At 40.3% G+C, this 23333-nt stretch overlaps 1 protein-coding gene across 4 annotated transcripts in view; it reads right to left on the bottom strand.

The window, feature by feature from the left end:
* Nucleotides 1–23333, bottom strand: part of GRIK1 (glutamate ionotropic receptor kainate type subunit 1) — a 574449-nt gene that overhangs the window by 244725 nt on the left and 306391 nt on the right. For all 4 annotated transcript variants that reach the window (XM_089659510.1, XM_089659514.1, XM_089659511.1 and 1 more), the window contains exon 4: nucleotides 7007–7188. In XM_089659510.1, the coding sequence (XP_089515636.1) occupies nucleotides 7007–7188 (182 nt within the window). The remainder of the gene's footprint in view (nucleotides 1–7006; nucleotides 7189–23333) is intronic.

Genomic DNA, 23333 nt, shown 5'->3' with positions numbered 1-23333 from the left:
CGTATAAAGGTATACTTTTGGCAATATAGTGTATGTTAAAGCAAATTGAAACTATTAACATAACCTACAGTCTGTAAACAGACTTGTTGGGACTGATGAATTAAAGACAGCAAAAGGGCTACAATACTTACCTTCCCTGAAGAACATGCTAATTCAGGATTCCTCCAGTGCAGCTCACATAATCAAGTATTTGGTCACCTGCAGCCTAGGGAAGGATTGGAGGTCAGACTGGCCTTTTCTTCTTTCAAGCAGAGATAATGCACCCAAAAGACTGGAATTTTGGTTAAAACTGAACTATGGCAGGCTTTTGAAAAAAATAGTGCCCCCCATACTAAGCAATCAGCATGTGTTTTTTTAAATACAATTTATGTAACACCCAGAAATTCTCCTCTTAGTCCATGGTCTCATAAAAGACAGTGTTCCAGGACTGCGATCTCCAGCAGTGGCATGTGAGCAGTTACCTCTAGCAGAGTCTATGTCTCATCCTGATGACATTTCACAGCAATAGGATGTGTATGAGCTTATCACAGGAGGAGATGGAATAGGTCACACATTAGCATCCATAAAGCAAACATGTACTTTGCCTATGCAGGCCAAAGCAAAAAGGATTACTTCAATGCAATGCTGGGATAAGGTCTTCTGGCAACCGTGCCGAAGATATCAAAGGTTTTCCCCATTTCACCCCAAACTGAAAAGGATGGAGTTTGAATATCATCAACTACAGTGGGTGGGCCAGTGCAGGATACAGAAAAGACAGGTGATTCAAAATTTGGCACCTTTTGGCCCAAGGATATCCAAACAGCATGGGGTCAGGTGCTGTGACATGGGTTAACCACTGTGATTTAGTAATAATCAGCATGTTAGGACTATGCTAGGTTTCAATCAATTCTATCATAACCAAAATTAGTTTTTCCATCTGGAAAAAAAAAGTTTATAACCCATGGAAAGTGCAGAATTGTTTTTCTATTTGTCCTTATTACAAATGTACTAGAAGTTTGTTACAAAGCATTTTAAATTCAGCTATACAAAAATGAAGAAACTGAAATGTGAAAAAAAATTTTGGGAGAAGGGTTGAACTAAAATAGTCTATAACTCATGAAAACGCAGAAGGAGTTTGAAGGAGTCATTGAATGAAGAGCAGGACTAGGTTGTCGCAATGAAAGTCCTGCAGACTATACTGGTAAGCATGGCTAGATATGGATGCTGGTGATAATAAGCAGGGGATCCAGGAGGGTTTGTATATGTCTAGGAGCGGCTTCCTGCCAGACTCAGAGATAGAGGTCCTCTGATTGTGAGGATGAGGTTGGATCATTGAGGGTTAGGCAGACAGGAAGTAGAAAGAAAAATCACTTCTACAGCAGAATTCCCCAGTGGCAAACATTTTGCATTCAGTGAGAAAATACAAAGTGTTCTCTGAAAGGCAACCATGTCAAATGTGCAACCTCCTGTGTTCGCAATGCAGCAGGGCAGTCACTTAGCACGGAATCTGGAAGCTAGTGGAGATCACTTCAATAGAAGTGCCTACTACAGTGATTTTCAGCTTCCACGGGGATCCCACGGACATGGTATATACATACATAGAGTGGTCCAAGTTGGACCAATGTAACAATGCAAAATTTCCATACCCAAATTTCAGCTTTACTAGATAGATGGATAGATAGATAGAATATCTATTTCTAGTAAATCCATATCTAATCAGTATCTATCTATCTATCTATCTATCTATCTATCTATCTATCTATTGTGAGGATTTGCTTCAAATGGTAGAACTTTAAGTACACAACAACGCTCTTTTCTCCTTTTATAAGGACTTTTCTTGCTCAGTTTCACTAAAAGAATGTTCAGAAAACACAAAAGCATGAATTTCCCTTGCAGTCGTTTTCAGTATTGCTCTTCCATAAAAAAACAAAAACAAATGACATTCAGCCTCCTGACTTACATATTCATCACTGCTCCTCTGGCCTTACTCTTTAGGCCTTTGTCTGTCTCCTATAGACAGTCCTCACACACTAGTTTGGGCCTGTACATTTAGAGGCCCCTTACTGCTCTGGCTCCCACCTGTCACTCCTAGGCAGAGATCTTCTCTGTCTGCAGGGGTGGAACCCAGAACCCTAGTATGGATTCTCCTAAAAGCCCAGCACACACTTGACCAATTAGTGTGCTGGTGGTTCTCAGGATTGGAGATTTCATACCTCCCAGATCTTTATAAAATCTCTGGGCTCCAGGTCCCAAACCAGGTTTTACCAACCAACAAGAGAACTGAAAAGCCAGTTCCCTCTGAATGACACAAGAGATGAGAATCTTGATTTAAAAACACTGATACAAGATAAATACTATATAGATTAATAGCTAGGTAGATAATGTATAGAGTTAGAGACATCCAGCTACTGTATCTGTTAATATATATATATATATATATATATATATATTTATATATAAAATCTATCTATCTATCTATCTATCTAATCTATCCTATCTCTCTATCTATCTATCTATCTATCTATCTATCTATCTATCTACCTATCTATCTATCACGTACCTGTCAATCTATATTATCTATCACATAGATAGATAGATAGATAGATAGATAGATAGATAGATAGATAGATAGATAGATGGACAGGTAAGCAAGAACACAGGCCTATTACTGAGATGATTAAATGACATTTAAACAAGTGTCTTTTTTTTTCAAATTGTGCTCGGGAGTTTAGTAATATCCCTTGTGTAAGACGAAGAACAAAGAATACTTGCTCCTTTCTATTCAAGCCAGGAAAGTATTCAGGATTCTGCCTTGCTGTATGAAGCTTCCACTATGGACACTTAAGCTCAATCAGGCTTTTCAAACCTCAGCATTTGGGCAATTATTTTAAGTATTTCTATAAATGTAAAACTACTCAGCAAGGCATCAAAGGAAGTGCAGTAACATTTAACTTTCCTTTTCATGGCATCAGTGATTTTTTTTTTGTTCTGCCGCAAAAAATTCTGCCATCAGGACTCCATTGTGGAAGCTGGAGACAAAAACGTTTATTTGTCTTGCTTCTGTATGTAGTCTCCTGTATGGGGAAGCCACTGGAAGGATGTGATAAATGGGAACCTGGAAAGGTGAAGGATAATGGGGATTTATAATGATATTAGGGATTTCAAACCCCACACAATTGGTGCAGACAGGTAACCCCTGCATCGAGTGATGAAATGGAATCCTTTTGTATTGGGTGAACTGGTGACAGAAGTATAGGAGAGACAAAGGAACAGAAGTTGTGAGGCCTTGGGGTCTCTAAGTCCTCCTTGACACTGGGTAATGTGTTTGCTTCTTCTCCTATTCTATTCAATACCCGGTTTGTGTCCTTATTTGGGACTCCTATTGGATAGGCTGAAGTGAGGTCCTCTCAGAAAAGGGAAGATTATGTCATCAGAGGGGGGTGGCAGGGGACCAGCAATCTTGGGGCAGGGGGGTAGCACAGCACTAGATCAATCACTACCCCTCCAATAAACAGGTGGTGTGGGGCCTGGATGGAGGATTTTGGTGAGCCTATCTCACTTCATAAGGTAAGAGGTGGGGGAAAGACTAATAGAATGGGTTAGGTAGGAGGGATAGTAAAAAAATAAACCTAACCTTACCTGTAAAGGAAAAGTGTACCTTTTTCCTTTCTGCTCATTCTACTCTAGAACTGAGAAATCTTTTGCTTAAGTCAGCAAGGAATCTGACATATCTGGAAGTGTCCCTCTCCAGGGACCCCCACTGTTGTCATTGGTTTCTCCCTTCAACTTCCACTCATTAGAAAACCCAATGGTGACATGCAGGTCAACAGGAGGAACCAACGAGAGCTGCAGGGAATCCAGATCTTCACTACCAGAAATTTCAGTTTAAAGTGTATGTAAACTCTAACAATAAATTTACCCTATTTGTTCCCTTTTGGTATGTTAAATATACCATTGAAAGCATATGAATTATATCAGCATAAGTGCAAAAAAAAAAAACAGCTGTTCATCCAGCCAAAAATCTTGTGAGCCAACTTTCTGCACTTTCTCTGGACTGTTATTAGTGTAGCGCTACCACCTTGAGAGCTGCTGGTTTTGGGTCTCCTTTTACTTCCTGCAAAACCAGACAACACACATTTTCCACTTGCATCCAGAAACAAGAACCAGCCCATGGGCTTGGTTTTTCAGTTTTATTAGGGAATTTAACTTGGATACAGTAAAGGGGTTATGGGATACCTAACTTGATTGCAGAATAATAACAGAGGACAATGCTACAAAAAATGGCTGATGAATAACTGTGGTCCAGCTGGAATCCTGATAGTCTCTTTAGCTGAGTACAGCAACTTGCAGGAGCTCTGAGTCCTCTTGAACGGATTTTTGCAAAATTCCAACTTGTAAAAGCTCTACATCCCCTAAGTGTACAAAATACCAGCCCACCTGGCTACAGTATCTGATCCCAGCACACGGGATTGGTTAAGCTATGCACTGTCCCCTGAAGACCTGCCAAGAACTTGTCTCCAGCAAACTTCTCCCTTCTAGGTCCTGGGAGTGTAGAGATACCCACACTGTCCATGTCCTGCAGCAATAGATAGAACTGCTTTCAGGCCTCTGTAGCTGGGCTGGTTCCTCTCCAAGCTTGGCAGACTGTTCTTCCCCAGTGAACTGCATGGCAGTGGAGCTCCCTCTTACAGTTTTCCTCCTTCAGCTTCCAGAATCCATCCTGGAAGCAAGACCCCCATCTCCAAGTGTTCTCCCAGGCTACACAGCAGGTCCTCCCAGCAGTCCACCTTCCACCGAACTCCACTGCTGGCCAGGCATATTTATGGGCTGATTTGCCACACTGCCAGGCCTCCTGCCTGGGATTGGTCAGACTCCCATAAATATGCAGATCAGCCTCTCTTCACATCCACCTACTGACTTCTTGAAGCTTTTCCTAGTTTCTAGAGCAGGGGACGGTACCAGAGGACTCAGAGCTGGTGGTACTGAGGACTAGAGCTCTTCAGCCCTGACCTGAAGTAACCATCTTACTAAAACCCAGGCTTCTAGCAAGCCTCTTCTCAACAACTATGTACAGCAGAGGGTGCTACATTAGTTATCATTGTTCCTAGCTGTCTTCATAAACTACAAAACACCTCTGATATGGAGAAAAGATGAAGGTGTTATGTAGTCCCAACACAGTATTGTGTAGTCCTAATGCACTCCCTGTTAAAGGGTAACAACGCTGCTCAATACACCTGTTACTCTAAGACAAGAAGTGAGTTGATGGCAGTATTACAAATTTAAAATAAAGAGAAAATGAGTAAAAAAAGAAAACTAAAGCAGCCCAGACACCTAAGGATCAGTAAGCTGAAATACTGTCAATATTTGTTCTTAGGTTTAGATATGCTTTATGCCAAAGATTTCTCAATATTAGAGCAATGTTCAGCAGCACAGGCAGCAGGTAATGTAAGGTAAGGTAATGTACATTCTTTTTTCAGGCATGGCTGTGTTTAAAACTTTTCAAGAGAATTTGGCACCCAGTGGAAGGGGGGGGGGGTTGGGCACTGCTGCAGATATGAAGTGCAGGCATCTAGACATACCTGAGTAGCTTCCCAAACCTTCCTGCCATTTTCAAATCTCAGTCTGTTCTAATAGTCAAAGTTTCACCACTTTCTTTTATTGTGAAACTTGCCCACCAGTATTTACCACTTGAACATTGCTTTTGGCTAGTGAAGCTGACCATCAGGGGTGATAGGCACCTGGAAATATGCAGGTTGCATGGCATAGAGGGAAGCTCCAACACTCACTGGACATGTCAGAGCTTGTCTGTGGTAGGATGGTTTAAATGCAGGGATGTCCAGGCATTCTAAATGCCTAGGAGCCGTACATTTTCATTATAGACCATTAGAAGTTTATGAGATGCGGGGCATTACTGGAGGCTCAAACACAATCTGGAAGTTTCAGAGCCTTGTTCTTCAAAACAGCTGGACAATTGTGTAGGAGGTTTGAGGTAGGAGGGTTTGGGTGCCTGTATGTGCAGATGATAGACCAGTAGATATGTGTGGATAAGCTCCAACATTACTGGAAAGTGTTGGCCCTTTTTCCATAAAAACAGAACAAAGAAAAAATTGGAGGGAATGGACACGAAACTTCGAGATCTGGGTGCCTTCCTTTCTTTCCCCATGGACAAATGATACTAAACTGTGGACTGCAATTCAGTTATGAACTATAATGGTAGAACATGTAATAAGAGTTCATGAGGATATAAGAAGCCTACTTAGGGGATTGATACTTTGTATCAGGATACGACAATAGTTTTTCCATGTAATGTTTTTATTATTACGCTAATAAAGACATTTTATAACATTTATTGGATGGCATGCCCTTGAGCACACAAAAGTCCATTATTGTTTCTTTGTTCTAACACTTTCTTTGGATGAGGTGCTGTGTGAACAATATCCACCAATGACCCTTTAACATGAGTCTGGAAAGCAGCGCAACATTTGGCTATGGTCAGGGGGTTTGGGTGAAGGGATTGACATGAATTTTTAAATGACTGCACTTAAAATATGCAGCAGGTTTCTCCTCTTTTCTCATTAAAAAGTCTCTTAAAGCATTTAAAGTACCCTTCAGTTACAGTTTGGGGATGGTAATACACTTATTCATGGGAATTCTGGTTGTATAGTGTAGTATATTACTTCTCATGATTAAGCTATTAAGGACACTCATGGATATTGAAACTACCAGATTCAGGGCTTGTGTACATGGGCCCAAAGAAACTTAGAAAGAGGCCAGAAGCATCTGCCAAAAAACTCATGGGGTTCTCAAACTGGATTCAAATGTAAGAATGTACCTGGGAGTATGCTGCATATGCCCTACCCAACTACTAAAATTGGGCCGCTCAACTAGAACAAAGGAATTTTAAAGAGCTTTTCACTACAAAAATGATAAATGTCCAAAAAACATTTTTCTATGTTTCCCCTTGATGTGCTATGTGTAAGCAGAGCTACCACTTTGAAGGCTCAAAAATAAAAAGTTGTGCACTTACCTGTTTGAGAATCTCAGCCGCGGTTTCGTGCGAGCAATCAAATATCACATAGAATTCCTTGGCTTTCTTCATCTCTTTGAGCAAAGGACGAGCGTCCTTGTTTCCTGAGGGTAATTGGCGGATTTTTATTTTGATGTTGTATCTTGATGGAGCTTTGATGAGTTCCTGCAGACGGATTAAACCTAAGGGAGAAAATAATAAATGAAATTAGTTGGACAGTAAAATTCTTATAACCAGATAGTAAAGATGCTCCAGATAGCTCCATACAAACTAATTAGCTGCCTTTGTTAGAAAAGTAAAGTTGGGATGTTTATGTGCAAGTTTTAATGTGGTCTTGTAGAACAAGTCAAGTCATTTGCATCTCAAAGTACTTTATGTTCTTTTATAAGGGTGTTTTATGCTCCGTGTCTGTGCGCTGAAACAAAAATAAATGCAGCCCCTACCATATTGCTGAGGTTTTGCACTTAGTCTTGAAGAAGAACAAAGAGGAATGTTTAAAGGGAAATGTCTAAAGAAAAGTTATTTGAAATTCAAGAGAAAAAAAATCGACCGATACGTAAAAAAAAAAAAAAAACATGATTACTACAGGGTTATCTTTAAATTTGATCCAGGACAGAATTGAATTAATTTAAAAAATATACTTCAGGGAATAGCAATTTCAGGTGACAAATGCAACCATTTAATACACTTCTAGCACTATCTGGCAAAAGCTGCAGCTGTACTGCAGTACTGCCTAGCTCCAGGTTTCGTATGTCTTTATATAGTTTATTTGGACCAAGATGGTTCAAACGAGCTATTTCCTTCACCAACACATACACACGTTACAACTCTGTGTTCTGGCAGCAGGATGGGGATTTCCTGTCCTACTCTTGCAACAAAATCTGAGTTGGGTTCAGCACTGCTCAACCAATTGCAGGAAGGCAGACAAGTAGTAGGTGGATGGTGTTTGGCTGGACCAAGCTGGTTCAAACAAGCTTTTTTCTTCACCAACACATACACAATTTACAGCGCTGTACTATGGCAGCAGGATGGGGACTTCCTGTCCTACTCTTGCAACAATATCCGAGTTGGGATGAGCACTGCCCAACCACTTCTAGCACTATCTGGCAAAAGCTGCAGCTGTACTGCAGTACTGCCTAGCTCCAGGTTTCTTATGTCTTTATATAGTTTAGTTGGACCAAGCTGGTTCAAACAAGCTTTTTTCTTCACCAACACATACACACTTTACAGCGCTGTACTCTGGCAGCAGGATGGGGACTTCCTGTCCTACTCTTGCAACAATATCCGAGTTGGGATGAGCACTGCCCAACCACTTACAGAAAGGCAGAGAGGCAGGCAGATGACATCACAATTTCCACTTGAGTTAATCAAGGGAAGCGTTGTATTCATTGAAGAAATACGAAACGCTCAGCCCAGTTCAGGATAGAAAGTTTCTGTACCGCTGCCGGAATGTAGCACTGTATACTATATGTAGCTGATCCAACATACACTTTTTACAGAGCTGAGAGCGGGCGCACCTGTTAGTAAAGCAAAATGTTCATTTGGACCAGCTTGGTTGAAACGACCTATTTAAAATGACAAGACACGTGGAGTTACACTTTAAGACATATCTAACCCCAAGAAAATAAATGTTGTATTGCAGATTACCAGTCCTTAGATGTAAATAGCAAGGAAGGTGCCTCTAAGTGCAGTATGAGTTTGTAGAGTAGTAAAGGTTAAAAGCACTTACAAGATAGCAGTCAGATAAAAGCTCATCAGATACAGTATAATGCCAGGGAGACACAAAACTGAGCCGACCAGCAGTAGTGAGTGTGGTGGAACACACGGGAAAGATGACGCAGGACGTGACATCAAGGGGGTGGTAATGCATTTCAGAGCATGTGCAGACGCTCCTTCCTCAGACCATTCGGTCTGAAACGCATTACCATCGCCTTGATGTCACTTCCAGTGTGTGTGTTCCAAGCCTCTCCTGGAAGTATGGTAGCCTTCTTGCCCGTGTGTTCCACCACACTCACCACCGCTGGTCGGCTCAGTGTGTCTCCCTGGCGTTATCGCTGATGAACTTTTATCTGACTGCTATCTTGTAAGTGCTTTTAACCTTTACTGCTCAATAAACTGCTGCATACGGCACTTAGAGGTGCCTTCCTTGCTATTTACTTTAATAGAGTCTGCTTCCACCCTTGAAGAGCTGCTCCAGTGCACAGCGTGCTCCCTTTTCATCTGGTCTCCCTTCCATCCACTGGATGTCCAAGATCCTTTTCTCCTGGAGGTCATACCGTCGGAGAGCACCCTACAAACCCCTTACTGTCCTTAGATGTGGTGGCTACATTTGTCTTCTTTGATCAGGCTATTCTCTTTAAATCTGGCCATACAGAAGTAGAATTTCCTTTGAACGTTTGTATGGAAATTCTGAAAAATCGTTCATCCGAGCATTTGATCTTGCCATCATTGAGTCAACTAATTTTGTCCAAAAGCCCTTGAAATTTCATCTTCGATGGAATTCCAGACATATTAATCGGGTTTATTTTGTGCCTAGAACATGCTCTATACGTACAATTTTTCCCAAACATAAATCATATTTACAGTAGAATTTCAATTGTGAAACATTTTCCATGCTTCTTCCAAGTTTATCGTGACTACAGTCGAAAAACAGTTGTTGATTTGACCTCACTAACCCCATTAGAAAATTCATTATTACAGGTACTTATATAGCGCTGTCAATTTAAGCAGTGCTTTACATACAGTATATTGTACATTCACATCAGTCCCCAACCCTCAAAGAGCTTACAATCTAAGGTCCGTAACTCACATTCATACTAGGGCCAATTAACCTACCAGCATGTCTTTAGAGTGTGGAAGGAAACCGGAGGAAATGCATGCAGGCACAGGGAGAACTGTGTGAAGGTGGTGTTGTGGTTGGATCAGGGGCAAACTGACCATTGGGAAACTCGGGCACTGCCTGAGGGCCCGGGGACAGTAGGGGGCCCCATGAGATGCCCCTTGTACCTTTTTCATAGGCTTTTTTGAGTTTGGGCGAGGACACAGGGGCCCCATGATCCCCTATTGCCCGGGGGCCCCATGAGTTGTCAGTCCGCCCCTGGGTTGGAATTTAAACCGACAACCCTAGTACTGCCAAGCAGAAGTGCTAACCATTTAGCCAAATTGAATGAACATTCTGAAAACAAAATTCTGCAAATGTATGGCCAGCTTTACTTTTCCCCAGTGATCCTTCCAGTGGCACACTTCCTGTCCCAGGGTGACAATGCTCATTCACCGTACTGTATGTGGAAGCAGCATTACCCTAGAAAAGGAAGTATCTTAGAGCTAGAGAGCACCTCCCCCTCTCCTTATCTCCATAATATAGGAAGATATGTGTTCTGTAGATCACACAGAAGAGGGCAGGGCTGATGTTATTGCTTGCATAGCACTGGAGAGTGCACATAACAGCACTGGATTTCTGGCAGGATCAACAGGTATTTTTTTTTGCACTTAGTGAACTGATACAACAAATTACTTTATTCATTAGATACATAATTTTTGATTTCAGTTCCAAATACAATGTTAGTAAAACATAAAATTTTTATTGCTTTTCCTATAAAATCAATTCTCCATGTAGACATGCAAACGATATATAAACTTTATACATAAAATATAGACTCCTAACACGTGCAAATTGCTATAGCCTGATGGGTGTTATGTACGTTTAACAGGTTCAGCACAGTGATTTAGCGATTAGCTTTTCTGCCTTACAGCAGCAGAATTCTTGGGCAACACTAGTGCCCCAACCCTACTATCTGTATTGAGTCTGCAAGTTTTCCCTGTGCTTGTGTAGTTTTCCTCTGGGTGCTCTGGTTTCTAGTTGGATAATTGGCTCCTGTTCTGTCTAAATTGACCCTAGTATGAGAGATAGGGAGCTTAGATTGTAAGCTCCTAAGGGCAGGGACTGAAGTGAATGAACGGTACTTAGTATGTCAGCACTATATAAATACCTTTAGTTAATAAACCATAAGCACTTCCAATACAAAAGAGAGGTTAGCTCATTCAAATGCAGGTCCATTAATTTTTTTGTATAAAACTGTGCAATGTGACGAGTTCTATGGGTCAGATTCCACCCAAAATACAGATAAAATGTGTTGTATCAACACCTCATAAGGAATCTTGCTCTGTGCTTTAGGAAATGCCCAAATATATCCACTTCAGCACCACACTTCGCTGCAGTTTGAGTGGTTATACCGGGATGATGTCTACAGCCCCAGGCATTATCCCAGGGTAGTTTTTTACAGTCAACCTTCTGCTTTCTTGTAAATGCAATACAAGCAGCTAATTAGCCTCTGGATCACTTTTACAAGCAGCGGAGGGAACTCCTCCTCCCGTTGCCTTCTGCAGCTTTCTTGGGCTATCAAATCCCACTGGGAGACCCAAGCGACCAGCTGGTGCTTCCGCTGGCTGATCACAGAGGTAATCAGAGACTGGAACAACTCTGGTCGCCTCTATGATATAGGAAACCGGAAGTGATGGGCATACATCACTTCTGGTTCCCCCAGATGTAAACAGCACCATTTTTAAAAAGGAAAAGCATCCGATTGCACCAATCTTGGTGTAATCAAATGCTTTTAAGGGCAAAGAAGAGATTTGGGGTCTAATAGATCCCAGATCTCTCCATAATGAGTACCTGTCACTGCCTATTGCTATTTTTTTTAATCACTTTTATTGTTATCCCAGGGAATATAAATATCCCGTGATAACAATAAAAGTGATAAACAAAATTAAAGAAACAGTGTAAAAATAGTAATTATATATTTTTTTAAAAATAAAGAAAAAAAAAGCCCCATCCCCCCATGCTTGCGCGCAAAGGTGAACGCATGCTTTGGCCCGCACGAATGCAAACAGTGATTGTCTCACACGTGTCCCTGTGAACGTTGGATCATGAGCAGTAATTCTATCACTTGACCTCCTGTGGAAATCTAAAGTTATAACCTGTAAAGGCTTTGAAAGTTGTCGTAAAGGCTCAAGGTTTTTTACCTTCATTCATTCTTTGCATGAAGGTAAACAATCTTCCCTGTGCAGCATCCCCCCAGCCCCCCAAATACTCACCTAAGCCCCCCTCTCGATCCAGCGATGTGCACTGGAGTCTCAGCTATCCCAAGACTCCCTCTCCTCATTGGCTGAGACAGCAACAGGAGCCATTGGCTCCCACTACTGTCAATCAAGGTCAGTGAGCCAATGAGAAGAGAGAAGGGGCAGGGCCAAACCATGGCTCCATGTGTGTATCTGTTGGGTGCTCCCATAGCAAGCTCCCAACAGGTGGGAGGGGCCAGAAGCATCGGATCCAAAAAGAGGAGGATCCAGGCTGCTCTATGCAAAACCACTGCACAGAGCAGGTAAGTATAGACATGTTTGTAATTTTTTTTTTTTAATTAAGCCTTTAAAATCACTATAAAGTGTCACCAATGAATAGAAAAATGTACATAATGTGTCACCGTTGCATAGGCATGCACAATATTAAAGCGTGACATGTTTGGTATCTATTTACTCAGCGTAATATAATCTTTTATATTTTACCAAACAATTGGGCATTATATGGTGTTCATGTGTATTTTTTCCAAAAAAATTGTGTTTGAAAAACCCCTGCACAAATACCATGTGACATTAATACATTTTAACACCCACCAATTTACTCTCTAGGGCCTCTGCTTTGAAAAAAATATATAATGTTTGGGGTTCTAAGAAAATTCCTAGAAAATAACTGATTGTTACATGTAAACAAAAGTGCCAGAAAAGGCTTGGTTGTCAAGTGGATATGACTTATACAACAGCATTTGTAATCCTTAGTATTTCAAAAAATTCTTTAGGGAACAATCCTATAGTTGGGTGGAATTGTTTGCACAAAATAAGAGCACATTGCTCAGTATTCTGAGAAATATTTCAACATGTAATAAACATAATATAATAACATAATGTGTTTTTTCCTGAAATACCTCATTAAAGTCACTAGATGACCAGGATAGGAAAGAAACATATTAGACCCATTTTTGGTACTATTCGCAATGGCTGTATGAATGCTGACACATTCGCATAGCACATTTTACATAAATAGTCCTCAATGTGTGTCTCTGTATTGGGTGTCAATGAAAGAGTGAGCCACAGAGCAATAGCATACTGCTGTACTTTCTCTTCAGGAAATGATGAATGCGCTGAGAAATAAACAATATTATGAGCGCAGCCTGTATTAAATATTTATTTGTAAAGCATTTTTATACTGTCAAGAATTAAAAAATATATAAAATAATGATAAATACGCTTAAAAATGAGCATAAAATTGACCCAAGTCCCATTCACCTGGATGCCCTGACTTCCAACAGACTACGGTACACACCTTTGTTATACAGCAAGACTGGACTTTCTTTTGCCCTTTCATACCCTGGCGTCCTATACAACCAGCCCTTCCCTCCACCTAGGAGACTTTAGCACAGCAGCATGGTGGCCTGTATAAAATATTTATCTGTAAAGCATTTTTTATACTGTCAAGTATTAAAAAATATATAAAAATAATAATAGATATGCTCAGAAATGCTAATAACATTGACGCAAGTCCCCATTAACTGGATGCCCTGTCTTGCAACAGACTACGGCACACATCTTCTTCATACAGCAAGTCTGGACTTTCTTTTGCCATTTCGTAACCTGGTATCCTATACAACAAGCCCTCCCCTCTACCTAGGTGACTTTAGCAGAGCAGCATGGTGGCCTGTATACAATTTTTATCTGTAAAGCATTTTTCATACTGTCAAGAATTTAAAAATATATAAAAATAATAATAAATATACTTAAAAATGCTAATAACATTGACCCAAGTTCCCATCAACTGGATGTCCTGTCTTCCAACAGACTACGGCACACATCTTCATATAGCAAGTCTGGATTTTCTTTTGCTCTTTCGCAACTCGGCGTCCTATACAACCAGCCCTTGCCTCCACTTTAAAGCCTTTACCAGGGCAGCATGGTGGCCTAGTGGTTAGCACTTCAAAGATCACTGATTCAAATGTCAACCACAACATTGCCTGCATGATGTTTGCATGTTCTTCCTATGTTTTCATGGGTTTCCTCTAACACTCCAAAGACATAATGGTTGGTTAATTGGCTCCTTTCTAAATTGGCCCTAGTAAGTAAGCAGGTGCAGTCTGTTTTCTCCACTGTAGGTGGTGCTCGTTTGGAGCGGAACTGCAGCTGGAGAAGTCAAGGGAAAGTCTGTTTAAGTCCCTGTCCCCAGGTTTTGGTGAGCATTTGCAAAATGGCTAGTATAGGGAGAGCATTCCCATTTGTCAGGGACAGAACTAGTGGTAGGGAGGGATTCTGGAAGGAGTAGGGAAAGAGCAGGGCTAAGCTCCCTCTTGGGTTGGACTGGCAAGTGCTGTCTTCAGTTCTGACCTACTACTGTTGACTTGATTGTAAGTTCCCGGTCCTGTGAGCTCTCCGCCGGGCTGTTGTATTATTTTCAAGTTCTTCAATACATCGGTTACTACACTCTGGGCCTCTGTGTGATAACTGTCTCCGGACCACGCTGCACCTACCCAACAAGTATGCACGTGAGACAGGGAACTTAGATTGGAAGCTCTTCAAGGGCAGGGACTGATATGAATCTACAGTATATGTAAAGCACTACATAAATTGTTGGTGCTATAAATACCTGTATTACATAGATAAATGACATGAATTCCTAGCAGACCAAGCCACTATAAATCTGTGAGCTTAGAGGACCTATTACCCCTGTACATACCACACAACCCAAAAAGCAGAAAATGGCAGGCAACTAATCAACTTATTGGATATTGATGTGCATGAAATCCTAATAGCTTTTTCTCCAGTCGCCAGCATCTGTTTCCCCTGGCATAAAGCTGTGAGAATCTGCATGAAATCCATTAGCTGGGGTTCTGTTACTGCAGCGAGCATGAAATGATGCACTTTGTCAAAAAGTACTTTTTCACGCTTTGATGGAATGGAAGATTGGGCTAATCTACCAACGAAAGGAAGAAAAAGAAAAAAAAAAACCTATGCAGCAGGTGTTTACATAATGTCTTATGTAAATTAGGAGAAATATGTGTTATATGCAAATCAGCCGACTTTATCTCTATAATTGTGCGTCTGAAGGATCTCGCCTGAAATGTTTGTTCCTCGGATTCGGCATTTCATAAAACAGAATGGGAGAAAGATGTTTCCTGATTACGTTCTTTTGTTTTTTATTCTTTATCTAGGAAAAAAAATTAAAAAAAGCAAAACCTGTTCCAGTCCATGTCTCACACATAGGGTTATCTAGTGATGAAAGGTGGAGGAATCCATACCAACTAATTAAAATTCTTTTTGCACTTCCAAGGCTTCTGGAATCTGATTGGTTACTATGGACTTCTTTGCTTGTTCTTTCTGCTTTACTTAATAGCACACCTCACTTTTATTTAGATTGTAATTTTTACATATTCTGTATATTCACTTATCATATTCAGAAAAAAAGGCTTTTTTTTATTATTTTAATATGTAAAATCGAAAAAAATCTAAGGAAAATGTATGAAAATTCTTTCCACTTGTAGCCAGCATCTGGCAAGCCTAACGCTGACCTTGAAATCTGAATGTGCAATTTGTATAAAAAATTTTTTCAGATCTACCAATTGTATGTACAACCCAAACTATCTGTAACTATTCAGGTAGGTTTTTACATGTCATTTATGGAAGATCTAAAGGTGTATGGCCAACTTTAGGCATGAGAAACAACTTTCTAGAGGTCCTTAACACTCAATTGAATGTTCTTGTTCCAGTATTGTCCAGTAAAAATCAAATTTTACTGCATGTTGGACATGTGTCATTCGTTTTGTTACAGATGTATCTGAATCTCCTAATCACAATGGTTACGAATTTCAACAAATCCAAAATAAATCATAACAAAAATAACAAATTCACTCATATTCATTCGTTTGTGACTTCAGAGGATTTCATAAGTTCAATAATATGTGTCACGCTCTGTATTGTTACAGCCAAAGCCAGGGTCAAATTCGTGTTGAAGTCACATCAAGTTGCAAACAAGTCACAATGCAAGTCGCACTGTAAGTTGCATGTCTTTTGGGGTCGAAGCAGTGTGAACCATGCCTTAAAGTGTTCCTAAACCCAGGACCCTGCATTCACTATATCTGGTCTTCCACAGTACACACAACATGGAAATGCAATCATTTTAGTAAATATAAACTGCTAAATACCTTTTCTCATCAGCAGTATATAGCAGTTTTGTGACTTCTATCAGTGTCCAGCACAGCACTGATTACAGCTTGTAGGAGGAGTTTTCATTCTCCTGTAGGAGGATGCAGAACCCCTGACCTCTATCTGGACAGTGCCGATTGGCCTTGTACTGATTACATGCACTCTCCTAAGAAAAAAAAAACTCTCTAGCCATACACACCAAACTGAGCATGTGAAGAGTGTCTCCACAACAATGTTCTACAGTAGATATTTATGAAACACTGGAAAAATGGGAGGATCAAAGAAGACAGGATAAAACATCCTTTTTTACTCAATATGGAGAAATATCTCCTTAGGTTCAAAAGTGATTATAACAAGCGTGCATTCTGAATTTACTGCATATACAGACTGATTTTACTGTTGTGGGTTTAGTAACACTTTAATGTCTGAAGCAACTGAAATAACATAACGATATAATGCATGGATACAAATATTCTGAAATAACTTCCAAAAATATGAATCGATTCAGAACACTGAAAATAAGAAACAAACCCCGAATATATAAAACAAATTCAGAAAAAGAATTATTCCAATATAAAGAACATGACAAAATAAAAATATTGACTTAACGAAGTAATCACTATAAAACTAAACAAATTTGTTTGTCGTGTACATATCTACTGCATGTTACTCCAACACCACGGTGCTGCACATTCATTCATCTTGAACAGAACACAAATGCACTATTTCAGTAGATGGCAACACCTCCCACCATCACAGTTGGTGCTGAACTCTTCTCCCAGGGCTCCAGGCCTGTGCCTGGTCCCTCAACATCTTCACATACATAAGGGCCATTGCAACAACAAGTGAGGCAAAGAGGTTGATCTACTAAAGACAAATAAGCTGTTCACTTTGCATGGGAATTTTTCATTAGTTTTGCAAATTCAGGGAAGCTACGCTGTCTGTTTTTTTCTTGTATGTGACTGGATATTCTTTGCAAAGTGGTTTTTAACCACATTCAATATGATATGGAAAAATTCCCTTACAAATTGTCAATTTCCCTGCAAAGTGAGCAGCCTATTTGCCTTTAGAAAATCAACCCCCAAATTTCTCAATAGCAAGATAAATATCCTCTTAGTTGTTGCCAGAACAAGTTGCCCCAGTGGATTATTTCTCCTCTATTCCCCTCAGGTGGAAACTCAAAATTGTGGATTTTCTTTCACTTTTAGTTACAGTGATCACCAGGACACATATAAAGGGTGAACCTCCTTAACGGGGAAGGAGAAGGGGAGGGAGAATTGTGGATTCTCCTTCACTTTTAGTCCCAATGGTCACCAGGACACATAGAAAAGATGAACCTCCTTAATGGGGAGGAGGAGGGGGGGAGGAGAATTTGTGGGTGTCACAGACAGAAATGAAACCCAATCCCTAATCACTTTACCCCAAAAAAATTGTACCTTTAGATACACTTTAAAGGCCAAGTCTGGCCAACTATAAAAATGACTCCTTGCACTGAGCCTCTGTCTGCATTGCAAGGGTTAATTCCTTGCTTTAGTTTAGGGAACAAAAACTGAAGATTTACTTGCCTGATCCTTTACTGCTCTCTGCAGCTAGCATGGTCCCTGCAACTTCTTCTCCCCCATGTTCCAGCAGCCTAGGGTCCTGATGTCATCAAGACCAAGGCAGGATACTTAGTCCTGCATTGGATGCAATGACACCAAGGATCAGTCCACCGCTGAAGCGTGGGGGGAACACAATTTGCTGTGGGATCAGAGGATCAGGTAAGTAAACGTGGCCACCTATACTTTATAAATGTCAGTAAAAGTACTACAAGATGGGTTTCCATTGCATCCAATGAAATGACAGGATTTTCATAAGGGTTTGAAAATCTGTGATGATTCTGCATAATATAAAAAAATATTTAGTTGACTTTGGGTCTAGTGAAGACCTTAGGTAATTTTTACATGTTCTTTACATCTTACTGAGAACATTTACAAATTTAATAATGAATGTACAGAGAAATAAAGTCCTATCAAACTGCAAATATCACAAATGAACAGACCAGAATGATGAATTTTTATTTAATGCCCACTGATTCTACCTTGACATTATAGCTAACAGCAGAGCTCAGAGTCAGGAAGATAAACTAATGTTGTAAGGAATATGGGCTCCCTGGCATCCCTTTCATGTCTTCAAGGTTATAATGTCAGTCCAGTAGATCATTCTAATGAGGAAAACCTTTTGGATGTATCCCATCAAAGTTACTTTATTTTAATTAAAGCTGAACTACAAGCTGATATAAAACTCACAAATTAATGCAGCTCTAAATTAATGATGAAATAATTAAATGTATTTTTAAAATACAGTATAAGTACCTGAATATAACATGGTATCAACCTCTTGCAGCCCTTGTGCAGCAGAACTCAGAGGGAGAGAGGGAGAAGCAGCACAAAGAGCCAATCAGTTGTGCCGCAGTGCTCATAGGCTGATAAGCTACATGGTGATAAGAAGACAATGCAAAGAGATGAGAGATGGGCATATCAGTTTGCTGATTCTCCTTTCAATGTCAAGTCACAGATTGGGGAACAAAGGCATGTTAATATTACTTAATAGCAGCAAAGAAAACAGGTCTCCTGCTCTGCCAGACAGGACTGTGCTTTGTAGAGCTGCGTACTGTATATCTTAGAACTGGATGGACAGAAATACAATGGGTAATGCTGTTTCCATATATATTTTTTCAGTGTACAGTGGGGAAAATAATTATTTGATCGTCTGCAGATTTTGTAAGTTTGCCCACTTACGCAGAAATGAAGGGACTACAATTTTTATCACAGGTGTATTTTAAATGATAGAGACAGAATATCAACCAAAAATCTAGAAAAAACATGATACAAATGTAATATATTGAGCTGCAGTTCAGTGAGCAAAATAAGTATTTGATCCTCTACCAACCAACAATAATTCTGGCTCCCACAGATTGGCTATTTGCTCATGTGGTACACAGATATTAGTCCTGTCAATTTAAGAAGGCGCTCCTAATGACAACTCGTTATGTGTGTAAAAGACACCTGTCCTCAGAATCTCTTTCTTGAGCAGCACTATGGGCAAGACCAAGGAGCTGTCAAAGGCTGTCAGGAACAAGATTGTAGACCTGCACAAGGCTGTGATGGGCTACAAGACCATCAGCAAGAAGCTTGGTTAGCAGGAGAAAACTGTTGGAGCGATTATTTGCACATGGAAGAAATACAAAATAACCATTGATCGCCATCGGTCTGGAGCACCATGCATAATTTCACCTCCTTGGGGTAAGGATTATGATGAGAAAAGTGAGGGATCAGTCCAGAACTACGCAGGAGGAGCTTGTGAATGATCTCAAGACATTTGGGACCACAGTCACCAAAAAACCATTGGTAACACAATACGCTGCCATGGACTGAAATCCTGCACGGCCTACAAGGTCTCCCTCCTCAAGAAGGCATATGTACAGGCCTGTATGACATTTGTGAATAAACATCTAAATGCTTCAGAGAAGGATTGGGAAAAAGTGCAGTGTTCCAATGAGACCAAAATTGAGCTAGTTGGCATTAACTGGACTCCCCAGGTTTGGAGGAAGAAAAATACTAACTGTGACCCAAAGAACACCATCCCTACAGTCAAGCATGAAGGTGGAAACATTATGCTTTGGGGCTGTTTCTCTGCTAAAGGTACAGGCCAAGTTTGCCGCATTGAGGGGCCATAGGATAGGGCCATGTATTGTAAAATCTTGGATAAGAACTTTCTTTCCTCAGCCAGAACACTGAAGATCGGTCAATGCGTCTTCCAGCATGACAATGACTCAAAACATACCACCAAGGAAATAAAGGAGTGGCTCCAGAAAAAGCACATTAAGGTCATGGAGTGGCCTAGCCAGTCTCCAGACTTAATCCTATAGAAAATGTATGGAGGGAGCTAAAACTTCAAGTTGCCAAGTGACAGCCAAGAGACCTTAAGGATTTAGGGAAGAACTGTAAACAAGAGTGGACCAAAATCTCTCCTGAGATGTGTGCAAGCTTAGTAACCAACTACAAGACACGTCTTACCTCTGTGCTTGCCAACACTGTAAATGAGAGATGGTGAATTTGAGAAGCTATTGGGCCTAGTTCGTGCCTATGATGTTCTTCAGTAAATCATTGAAAAATCATCCTTTGTGGACATTCTTTATTTAAGAAGGTGGACCTTGGGCTGGGAAACTGAGTATTGTGACAGAAGTGGGCCTCAGGCCTGGAGCATGTTAGGACACAAAAAATGTTTCTGTCTAGGGACAGGTATGTATGTACTCTATCTTGTGAAAAATCAGGGTGGAATTCATGTCCAGCTTGGTGGGAACTGGCAGCTAATTCAGGTTGCTAACATGTTTTACCTACTTACTGCTGGTGTTTCCTATCTGCCAGTCCAACTAGAGTTGAACATTTGGACACTCTTCTCACGTTAAGGAGAAGCTGAAAATGCAATATAAAAGGAAACAGAAACTTTGTAATAATTGACAATAATTCTTCATGCTTTATCTAAAAGATACGTTTCTAACTCTTTACAAAAAAACTGTTTTTATAATATTTTACCATCCTGCAGCTGATTTTTTAATTCCGGCTTATGAGTTTCTGCTAATCCAAAACAAATTTCCAAATCGGAATGATTTAACTGAAAGTAATTTGAAAATGAGTTAGTCCTTCCTTACACTGGGAGCATTTAAAATAAAATACTTTGCTGAGTGCATTTGGGAATCAAGGCAAATCCTAATGCAAGCCATTAGGTCTGGTCTAAATTACAGACTGCTGTGAGTCAGGGTTCGAAGGCTGATGGCTTTCATCCAATGTACCTCCATCCAGACTAACAGTCATTTTAGAAATTTCAGAGAACAATTTGTATACTGTATAATTATTTTTTTTAAATTACACTTTCATTATATAAACTCAATTTTTATGGTACCTCTATTTTGTTACAGAATACATGGTGTTTTGTGAATGGTCAAAGCGACAGGGGGACAGATAATCAACATAAGCGCTTCAATGTATGAGAGTTGGATATCTCATGTCCGCAGCTGTACACATTGGCTGTACTATCTGGTATGAAGAAAAGTATTCATTTTAAAGGACAAGTGATCCAGACATGGCATACACCTAAGGTAATATTTTAACACACCATAAATAATAAAAATCTCCTTTCCTAGAGTTCCCCTTTAACCCCTTAATGCCAGCCATATGCATATACTGTACATGGCACCACAGTAGTGGGCTTGAATGCTACCATACATGTGTACAGCTGATGTCCCTTGTTTGGGCTGGATATGCCCCCAATACAGTGACCAATATGGTAGCTATAATGATAGCTATGCAGCACTTCAAGGTTTCCAGGCTATCCCGAGCCTCATGGGACTGCCATGTCATTGGTATCCCAGGAGGAAATGTGTTACTAGGCCGCAACTTTGTGGTGCATGTGCGGCAGATCTGTGTGTGCATGCACAAACGCTGCCGAATGGTATAATGACAATCTGCCAGAAGCTGTGTGTACATGCAGAAATTCTTCCACGTGTGCACATATAAGTTGCCCCTCTCTTCCAGGTCCTAGATACCTGAAAAACTCCTCTTAAGATGGCTTACGGTAGAGCTGAGAGGGAAGGCCATTAGTTCAGAAGATTCATTTCACTCTAATTTTGGGAGTTGGTGGGGTGGACTCCTGATCACATGATCACATGACTTCGAAGGCCATGTTATGCCTCAATCTCCTGACAGCTGGAAAGTGTTAAAGTTTAGGTATAGCCAAAACTTTTAGTTTTTAATAGAGTGGGGAAGGAACATAACCCTGTCAGGTTTTGATTGCTATCTTTGTCTCAGTTTTTTTCTGGTGACCACTGTCAGCAAGAAAGAAAGTATTGGAAAATCCAAAATTCCACAGTGACCACCACAGCACAACATGAGATGAAATTTACAGTGTGAGCAGTAGTTCCATTGACAACTGTCTAAGAGGACAATTTCCCTCACTTAGGAGAGATTTCTTCCTACTTCCTTTTACATCTTCAATACAGGAAGTGAGAGGTCTATACTTTCCCTACTGTATTCAAAGCTAAAAAAAAAAATCTCAGGTCCTCTGTACATCCACTATCCTCAGCCCACCATAGTTGTTTTTGATATGGGCAAGGACAAAAAACTCATCTGCAATGATTCAGTAAAGAGCTCCTCTGCTGCTGTACAAGTTGTGCCATCAATCATCATGGTGTAGTATAGAGGATTGGCCCAGACATAGCTATGAAGAACTTCTGAAGTGGAAAAGTAATAAACTAAAAAATGAGCTGCTATACCATTACAAAGAGTTAAAAAGCGAACTGTATGCTGAAATTTAGCAGTTTCCCCATTTTAAAATAATAGACTTCTTTTTTTATTAGACCGGAATAAGCAATCTACTCTATTTGGCCTCAGGATCGAAACAGCACATCTATTTATTGATTTCCCCCCAAAGCTAACAAATAAAGTTCTGCAATTCAAGATGATTTAATCTGATTGGGGCCCAAGAACTCCAGAACGACTCGGACAACACAATAAACAAAGCGTAATGAATGGCTCCGGTAAGTGAAGCCATGGGACTCCCCGTCTGGCATTCTTCATTTTTCCAGGAAAGGTAAAAGAATGAGAGTGCCAAAGCTTGGAAATGAGGAGATCCGAGGGCCATAGGGAAATGTGAACAGACAAGAGAGGATTTATATTCAAGATAAAACCTCAAATGAGCTAATATGGACCTATTATGCTAAAGGGAAAAAAGATCACTTGTTAACCCCTTCAGTTCTCACACCTATACACCCCACATGGACCAGAGCAAATTTTTCATTTCTAATATGGGCCTATTCATTTGGCTGTAACCTTGGCATTACTTAACCCTTTACTGCCTGAAGGTGAAACAAATCTTAACGCCTGAGCGGAGTTTTGCAACTTTTGGCATATGTTACTAAAACTGAAATATTACCACAATTTCTTCATGTATCCAGGTGAATTATACCTTATTTTGGCAGGACACACCAGGTTTCATTTGGTAATAAATAACTAAACTAATAACAAATAAGTCAAAGTCTTTTCTT

This window comes from Staurois parvus, unplaced genomic scaffold (genome assembly GCF_062004578.1).
Source record: "Staurois parvus isolate SC_StPar_1 unplaced genomic scaffold, SC_StPar_1.0 ptg001162l, whole genome shotgun sequence".
In the NCBI taxonomy this organism is placed as follows: Eukaryota; Metazoa; Chordata; class Amphibia; order Anura; family Ranidae; genus Staurois; species Staurois parvus.
The sequence above is the reverse complement of the archived record's forward strand: the minus strand, read 5'-3'. Positions and strand labels throughout refer to the sequence as shown.